The sequence below is a fragment of the Colobus angolensis genome, unplaced genomic scaffold, assembly GCF_000951035.1.
Source record: "Colobus angolensis palliatus isolate OR3802 unplaced genomic scaffold, Cang.pa_1.0 Scaffold29, whole genome shotgun sequence".
Taxonomy (NCBI): Eukaryota; Metazoa; Chordata; class Mammalia; order Primates; family Cercopithecidae; genus Colobus; species Colobus angolensis.
The window spans coordinates 416,553-425,811 of record NW_012116154.1 but is presented as its reverse complement, the minus strand read 5'-3'; the positions used below and the strand labels follow the sequence as shown (position 1 = coordinate 425,811).

General features: G+C 38.1%; 1 protein-coding gene across 2 annotated transcripts in view; it reads right to left on the bottom strand.

Annotated features, from left to right (window-relative positions):
• ATP8A1 (ATPase, aminophospholipid transporter (APLT), class I, type 8A, member 1) overlaps nt 1-9,259 on the bottom strand; it is a 278,979-nt gene that overhangs the window by 236,442 nt on the left and 33,278 nt on the right. For both annotated transcript variants that reach the window (XM_011949035.1, XM_011949034.1), the window contains exons 2-4: nt 3,974-4,088; nt 2,606-2,705; nt 1,535-1,633 (exon numbers count right to left, since the gene is read on the bottom strand). In XM_011949035.1, the coding sequence (XP_011804425.1) occupies nt 1,535-1,633; nt 2,606-2,705; nt 3,974-4,088 (314 nt within the window). The remainder of the gene's footprint in view (nt 1-1,534; nt 1,634-2,605; nt 2,706-3,973; nt 4,089-9,259) is intronic.

Below are 9,259 nucleotides of genomic sequence, written 5' to 3'. Positions count from 1 at the left end.
CAAAAAAAGCTCAACATCACTGATTATTAGAGGAATGCAAATCAAAACCACAATGAGATGCCATCTCATACCAGTCAGAATGGCATTTATTAAAAAGTCAAAAAATAACAGATGCTGGCAAGGTTGTAGAGAAAAAGGAACAGTTATACACTGTTGATGAGAGTGAAAATTAGTTCAGTCATTGTGGAAGACAGTGTGGCGATTCCTCAAAGACCTAAAGACAGAAATACCATTTGACCCAGCAATCCTATTACTGGGTACATACCCAAAGGAATATAAATCATTCTATTATAAAGACATATGAATGTGTATGTTCATTTCAGCCCTATTCACAAAAGCAAAGACATGAATCAACCTAAATGCCCATCAATGACAGACTGGATAGGAAAATGTGGTACATATCCACCATGGAATACTATGCAGCCATAAAAAAGAACGAGATCATGTCCTTTGCAGGGATATGAATGGAGCTGGATGGAGGCCATTATCCTTAGCAAACTAACACAGGAACAGAAAACCAAATACCGTGTGTTCTCACTTGTAAGTGGGAGTAATGATGAGAACACATGGACACAGAAGTGAACACCACACACAGAGGCCCACTGGAGGGTGGAAGGTGGCAGGAGGGAGAGGATCAGGAAAAATAACTAAAAGTAACTAATAGATACTCAGCTGAATGCCTGGGTGATGAAATAATCAGTACAATAAAACCCCATGACACACACTTACCCATTAACAACCCTGCACATGTACCCCTGAACTTAAAAGTCTCTCTCTCTCTCTCTCTCTCTCTATATATATATATATATATGAAGTATTTTAAAAGAATAGGAAAAAATCAAACCAAAACAAAACATTGGTCTCCTCAAGTAAGACAGTTAAAACAGATAAAACAGAAAAAAGGCCTGAATTTATCTGGGAGAGTTAGTTTTATAAAGGAGAAAGTGACTTTCCCTTTCTCTTATTACTACAGAATAAAAACAGCAAATTTGGTTACTTTCTTTTAAAAAATGAGATAAAGGAAAAAGAAGCTTAGAACTACTAAATAAAGTGAGAAGGAATCCAAAGGCATTTAATAAAGTGAAATTTATTAAAATTATTTAAATTAAAAAATAGAAAATATCAAAAAAATCACTGAATTTGGAGGTTTTTTCATTTAATTGAAAATAATGTTCAAATGTACTTTTCTCAAGTCAATTATTATAGTAAATTAATTTCTTTTATTTGCTAAACTATAAATGCAATAGAACACTGTAACAAACATTTAGCAATATTATAGAAAACAAAAATTAACTTCAGGGGTAGGAACATATTCTAGACTATAAATGCAATAGAACACTGTAACAAACATTTAGCAGTATTATAGAAAACAAAAATTAACTTCAGGGGTAGGAACATATTCTAGATATTTGAAGTTGAACGGATATTTTAAACAGCCCATGCCAAGAATTAGATAATTTAAGGAAAAACTAGCATTTAAAACATATATAAATAACAAAGTCACATATATTTATGAAAAAAATAGAATACTTACAATATCTTCTATTATCTCTTTGATAGCTGCCACAGCTAAAATAAATAAGAGAGGAACCAGTGTTGTGTAACGACCTGTTGGTGACACATCAGGTATTTGCTATTTGGAAAAAGAAAAAATAAGAGAAATCCAATGAGAACTAGAAAATTTATAATAGATTCAAGAAAACAGTCTTAGTGCCTTCTAAAATATGCCTCACTGATTTTAGTATCTTGGCGGACTAATGCTGGGTGAGGTAATTTGTTCGTATCTAATAAGTACTGGAAAAGCATGTTACTTAGTTTCATGGTAAGCAGTTGTATACAGGACTACCACTTCCATTGGAAAATTGGTTACATAAGTTACAGTATATCTATTCACTAAAATACAACTATTAAAATGACATTTTAGAAACACAATGAATAACTGGGAAAATATCCACACATTGTTATATGAATACAGCAGGTTACAAAACAATAGGTATTCTATGATCCCCTTTTTGTAAACTAAATCAATAAACAATGGTTGGAAGGAAAAAAGAAAGACCAGAAGGATATATAACCACAATTTAAGAGTAGTTGTCTCTGGTGGTAGAATAGTGAGAGTTTTAAATTTTTTTCCTTGTGTTTTGTGGTGTTTTAAAAATTCTTTATTTGCAAGGTCAATGAAAATATTTTTTCAAATTTAAGCATATGTTAAACAAGCTACTTTTAATAAACTAGAACTTTTTCTGACTACAACTAATTTGCATACAAAGAGAAGCACAAGATTTAAATTCTTGCATTCTGAGGTTCAGAGTTGACACTTTTACTACGAAAATTAATATTTTAAGAAAATGTACCATCCCCTTTACCACCCAAAATGAACAGTCCTTGACACATCAAATTTATAGAACATCCAAAATAAGCTGATAAAAATGAAGCAAAAAGCTGGAAAAGGTAGTGGATTCCAGCACTGCTTGCAGCAGAAGCCAGAAATGTCCACCAAAACCAGCTTATCTCTCGGCATTTAGATAAACCTCAGGGGACTGGTCACGGGCTTAACATTTATTAGTACCTGAACATTTGACAAGGTTTTATGATATGACTTTACCTGAAGCAGTGCAATAAAGAGAAAAAACGAATTAGCAGCTCTTCTGAACTGAGAGTAGAGAAATCTTGGAAGGAATGTGATTATGTTGTATTTTGCAGTGCTAGAAAACAACAATGAAAAGCAGTATAAAACTTCTCCATAATTAGCACCCATACTTACAAAGTTCTGTTACTACCATATAAAAAGTTAGATAAGGAACATTTGCCACTGTTTCAAACTGGGAGAATATTGCAAAGGGTTATTAACCTAAATGAAAGAGAGTGAAAAGGTTAAATAAATAGTAAACAGTGAATACCACAGGTTTTATTTTTTGCATAATCTTTTGTCCTCTTTGGCCAGTTATCCTGCTTAACATTACTAGAAGTAGCTTACAAAGAAGAGCAACTTTGGAGTTAAAGGGCTCCAGTCCTCCATAAGACAGAGTACAACATGTGACTAGAAAATAAAATCTTGCAAAGAAAATCCCCTAAAATCAGCAATTTGACCAGACACTGTAAACAGAGATGCCTTTCCTAGATAATTTCAGGGAGATTTCTAGGGTTTTGCTTGAATTTTCTTCACTGCCACTCCAGGAACTTGGCTAGAAATCTACATTAAACACACCAGATATGCCCACATCAGTAAGATATCACCACTTAGCTCTTAGAAACATCCAGATCTTCCTCGTTTATCAAATAGAAAGGAGATTAAAGCAGACACATGCCACACTACCCAAATTGAGAGGGGTTCCTCTAGAATTTGAAGTTGTACATATTAAGTGAGCACTTCTCAAATCTAGTAACTCTGCCACTGGAGAAACACTTTGCTGGCACTGAAGGTGTTTATGTGGTCCCAGAAGCCGCTTAAGTGGCCAGTGCTTACAGATACTTTTTACACTATTGTTGGAATAAAAACACAACAGTGCAGTGAAGTAATTCGCACAGCCCTCCATTCCTCCCCACCATACTAAACTTCACAACTATTAAAAACCAATATTTAAAGACTATATAACCAGAAGGAATTCTTGGTGCAGAACTGCAAAGACCTCTTCTAAAATGTTAAAACTTGTTATCCAAAACCAGTAATGCATCGCTCTATTAACAGGTTTAAGACACAGGCATTTACACATAAGCAGTTTCCATTATTCAGACCATCTATGTAGAACTGGAAGAGGATGGGTGCTTATTCTTTCTGCTCCTCGCTATTTCCAGATTCTTATTAATATTTCTCTATTGGATAGAAGATGGAGAAACAGCCTATTCACACTGCCACCAGGGAGCTCTCAAATATTAACCGACTGCACTGAAAGTTCTTTGCAAGCATTTTCATTTTGACCTAACCAGCTCTGCTCTGCTGGCTGGTCTCATGGCATTCTTTGGAAGTTCCTACCTGACATGGTTATTGCAGAATTTTGTCAGCTGGGGCTGGTTGATGAAAATAGTCCTCACTTCCTCCTGGTCAGCCAGTGAGGTCTTCTCTGAAACATCATCTGTCTTCTCATAACCTTAGAAAGAGATCATCTTCTTATTGGACAAGAAATGTTTTATTGTCCAGACCAAAAACACATTTCATAACTAGTCTAGAATATGAAATCTGTTAAAAGCTACATGCTTCCCCTTACTGCTGTTTCTTTTATAATAAAAAGTAACATCCTCACATTTAACATTTCTACTAGATTTAAAGGGCAGCATTTAATAGTCATGTAAAAACTGAGCCATATCAAAAACAAGACATAACATCAACTTTACATTTCCCCCATAAGTGTTCAACTTATTTCCTTCCATTATATAAAAAGATGCCCAGAAGTAAAAATTATTTTTAAACTGGTTTAAATTACAGTTTTAGTTAAATTAACAAGATAAAGGTAATTTAAAATATAGTCAAAAATACAGGCATACGCATTTAATACTTTTCTGGGTTTTTTCCCAGATGAAGACAGAAGAAAAGATAAATAGTAAGGTTTATATAGGGAACTGCAACAGTGATCCAACTCACTATCATCACCTATTTGTTTCTCCAGTTAGAATTCATGTTCGCAAATGAATTTTAAATTTCTCAAGAACACTTCAAGTCATCTCATAATCATTGAAACAAGCTAGATTCAACTGCGTACTTTGTTGCAATGCTGACACTTCAAAAAATACACACAAGTTCTAGAACAGTATATGAACAGATAGTATTTTAAACAGTTGTTTGTACCTTCTAGTGAAAATCAAAGGGGTGACAACAGTACTGTATCTCCAAAACCCATTTTTCTTCTCTCTGCTGCCTAGCCAACGCCAACTCCTCCTATAAGACCTGCTGACACGTGGTTTCTTCTGAAGTGTTCTATGATGTTCAAGTTAGGGAAACGTCTTTGCATTTCCACAGCCCTCTGAACCTCCCCACTCTTCAGCAAAACACTTACCAGCAGGTTTTGTTGCTGTCTGAGTCAGGTTCCCCCTACCAGAATGGAAACTCCCTAGGGCCACAGAAGGTGTGTTATTCATCTTTCCAACACCAGTGCCAACAAACAGCAGGTACCCAATGTCTGCCAAATACATACACCCAATGAAAAAGGAGTGGTTAACTGTTTTTTGAGGGCAAGAAAAGCTGCTCCACCCACTGATTAAAAAAACAACTGTTGGCCAAGTGCTGGTAACAAACTACATGAAAAGCTGGCCTGTGGGGTTTGTTACAGTTTGAAACCAGAAAATCATTGAGGTGTTCTACAAAGGTGAGAAGCATGAGCACAGGGACTGGGGTGTGAGAAACAGTGTCATGTGTGCAGGGGAGAGCCAACAGGGCAGTGCTGCTGGAGCACAGACAGAAGGCCGACTAGAAACCACGCTGAGGAAGCACACAGGCCAGGTCCCCGAGGACCCTGCGCTCTGCTTGGCAGGCAGCCAGCCACCGAAAGCTTTCCAAGTAGGAGGGGCGCAGGGTGAGAGGCACATTATATCCTTATCACCCTGGAGGTCACATGCTCTGGTAGGTACTGTCACACCCATTTTAGGGTTTCAGACCCTGTCCACAGCTTTGCTCACAGTGTTTCCCTACACCATGTTCTAAACACACACGTTTCCCTCCAGTTTTGTATAATTGAAATTTCACACATGGATTATCAAATAGAGGGAGATCAATCTCTAAAAAAATTGAGTCCTTTATTAGGTCTTCCTTCCTGGTAGCATGAAGACCAGAGTCTGCTGTTCCCAGTCTCTGGATGAGAGAGAGAGCACCTCAAAAACCAGCTCTCCACTCCACTCTGAGCTGATGCTCTCAGGTTGTGTTGTATTTACTTTATATAATGGACTTTTGAGTGTTGTATTTATGCAATGGGACTTTTGAGGGCCTGGCTCTGGGATGTCTTAGTTGAGGAGCTGGGTGTCACTCCCTCTAGACATACCTACATTGGGGTCTCAAATGCTGCTGGGAGAGCACTGGATACTGCTATGCACTGAAAGCAGTTGGATACTGCATTTCTCCCTCAGATATTAATTTGTATTCAAGAATTTCTGTGGGGCAAAGGATTTTCCTTGAACTAAAGGGATTGGAATTAACCCCATCCCTTATGTGGGAATCAGAGTAATTAAAACAATCCTAATGGATTTAGTAGGGGCCCAACCTACATCAGATAATAAGGGATCTTTAAAGAGAAAACTCACCAAAATGAGGGGAAAAGTCTAAACTGTAACCTGTTGCCAGGGGTAGGACCATCAAAGAGACTGGATGGCTCTGAGCACAGGCTGTCACAGATAACATAGGCTTTCTTTACCCAGGCACTACAGAAAAGCTTTGGCAAGATATTGTACATGAAGCTGAATGTCTGCAGAATGCTTGGCTCTGGTGTGCCCTGAGCAGGTGTGATACTGAGGAAGGGAGATCTGCACTGAAAGCAGGGAGTGAGACTCTCAGCCAGTAAGCTGGTAGTCACCTCTCCTCTGTCTCCTCAGCAGTGAACTGGAGAGCCAACAGGCACCTGAAGCCCACTCCCAGAATGTCTGAAGGTCAGAGGTTGCAGGTATCACCTTCTGCCATGTATCCAATTCTATGTTTACTCCTAGCAGGTGACAGCAAGCTAGCAGTAAACAGGCACAGCAATCTCAGAGGTTCTCAGAAATAGCTCAGTGAACATACTTGACCTCAGAGATCCTCAGGAATATTCTGATGAAGGTACCTGGGAAAAAGACTAGCATTTTTGCTAATTTGGAAGTGAGAGTTTGCAACCGTTATAATTAAACTCTTCAATGGAATAATCTTACATCGCAGAAATGGGCAAGTTAGGTCTGGACTTAACATAAGTAACCTGTCAGTCCAGACTCTTTCCATGTAGAAGAGAAACAGGCTCTTCTATTTGATTAATGAACCAACACTTTGAGGAAGGTAAGTAGCAATTTTGATCTCACAGTTCTGGGTTAGAGGTGAAAACACATTCGCTACATTCAAAATTGACAGTTATTCAATATGCACCAGATAATTCTATTTTATGATTTCATTTTTTTTATTTCCTTTGCATATCACCACCTTCATCAGCTATAATAACCACATAAAGAGCTACATGTGCACGCCTGGGCAATGCCTAAGCTGAGCTATTAGAGTGGTGACAAAGGCAATCAAAATAGGAGAATCCTTTACCACCCTGCCCCAAAGAGGGTCAAACAAGGATGGCATTCCTTCCTATACACGGTTCTATTCTTCGTTTTAAGGAAGGAACCCATGTCCCTTGCGATTTGTTTAATAATTTAGAGGGTTCGTTCACATAAGTCATTAAAATTTACTAGTAGCTTTTAATCCACCTGTCTGAACTCCTAAGGACTACTAAAAACTGTGACGCTTTTATATCATCCCCTCACAGAAAGCAGGAGGAAGGGGAGTGCCGTTCTGGATCTAGTAACACTTCTCACTGAGTCTTCCCCATAGGGCAGCCTTCAGAAGCCTTCTTTGTCCGTAAGTCATGCTAAAGGTGAAATATACTGAGAGAAAGAAACGCATCTTACTCATGCTCTTTGATATCTCTCTTAGCTTTTCCTAGCACAATCTTGCACAAAGAGGACATACGATACTCGCATATTTAATGGAAATGGACTGCAAGACATTCGACTGACTGCTTCTGAGATCCACTCAGTGACCCACCCATCTTCTCTAGGTTCAGCCTGAACTCTGAAGCCCACCATGTGATGGGTTCAAACCCCGTATTAAGTATAGTCGAATGAACAGTATTTGGTAAATGGCAAAGCCAAGAATAAAACATGACTTTAGGTAGTTACTTACTTTCACTAGGCTTCAGTTTCCTAATCTTTCAAAGAGAAATATTATGCGTTCATCTCCTGGAATAGTTGGTAGTAAATGAAGGAATATATATGCAATGTACTTAAAACACCTAATATTGTAATAGATTACAATACATGTAATTTATATTACAATAAATGTAATATATATTGTAAAAGTCGATCATACTTAAAGAGTTAACGGGGTGGATAATGATACAGTCATAGGCTGAGCCCCATAAAAATGGCAGGCAGCTTCTGGGTTAGAGGTTGAAGAATATTTTGGGGTGGTAATACTTTACGTTGTGGTGTAATTGACAATTCACCTGCTTCCCTTGTTACATGGTAAGTTACCTATTATACCTCTGTTCATAGTAAGCCCTCAAAGCCTGATGAATTAACAAGTGAGCAAAACCAGATTAGCAATATACTAGAAACAGATCTCTTTCAAGTAGACATATATTGTCCAAGCGTGTAGGACTGATGTCCAAACAACAATTAGTAAATTTATGATGAGAAGTAATTGCCATATGAACTAGAGTAACTGAAGTTCCATAATCAATTCAACTCTCCCAGATTGGCCTATGTAGAAAGTTAAATGACCAAAGTAACCCATCCACCAGTGGTTAGATGAACTAAGACTCTCATAGCTTTGGAGAAGTACAGCCTGATGCAACCAATCCTGCTAAAGGGGTAGATGCATCTGTAGGACCAACCTCTTAAAAGTTTGTTGCAATATCTTGGCAATGAGGCCATGATACGTCAAGTCTGTTGGCTAATGCTTCTATTCCCCTCCGCAGAACTGAGAAGAGTGCTGATAATGTTTAACCCCATGACTTACCCCTTCCTTGACCATCTCTAGCCCCATTTCCATCTTCAAATACAAATTCGTATTTATTTATTTTTATTATACTTTAAGTTCTAGGGTACATGTGCACAACGTGCAGGTTTGTTACATATGTATACATGTGCCATGTTGGTGTGCTGCACCCATTAACTCGTCATTTACATTAGGTATATCTCCTAATGCTATCCCTCTGCCACCCCTCCCCACAATAGGACCTGGTGTGTGATGTTCCTCTTCCTGTGTCCAAGTGATCTCATTGTCCAATTCTCACCTATGAGTGAGAACATGTGGCATTTGGTTTTCTGTTCTTGTGAAAGTTTGCGAGAATGATGGTTTCCAGCTGCATCCATGTCCCTAAAAAGGACATGAACTCATCCTTTTTTATGGCTGCATAGTATTCCATGGTGTATATCTGCCACATTTTCTTAATCCAGTCTGTCATTGATGGACATTTGAGTTGACTCCAAGTCTTTGCTACTGGGAATAGTGCCGCAATAAACATACGTGTGCATGTGTCTTTATAGCAGCATGACTTATAATCCTTTGGGTATATCCCTAGTAATGGGATGGCTGGGTCAAATG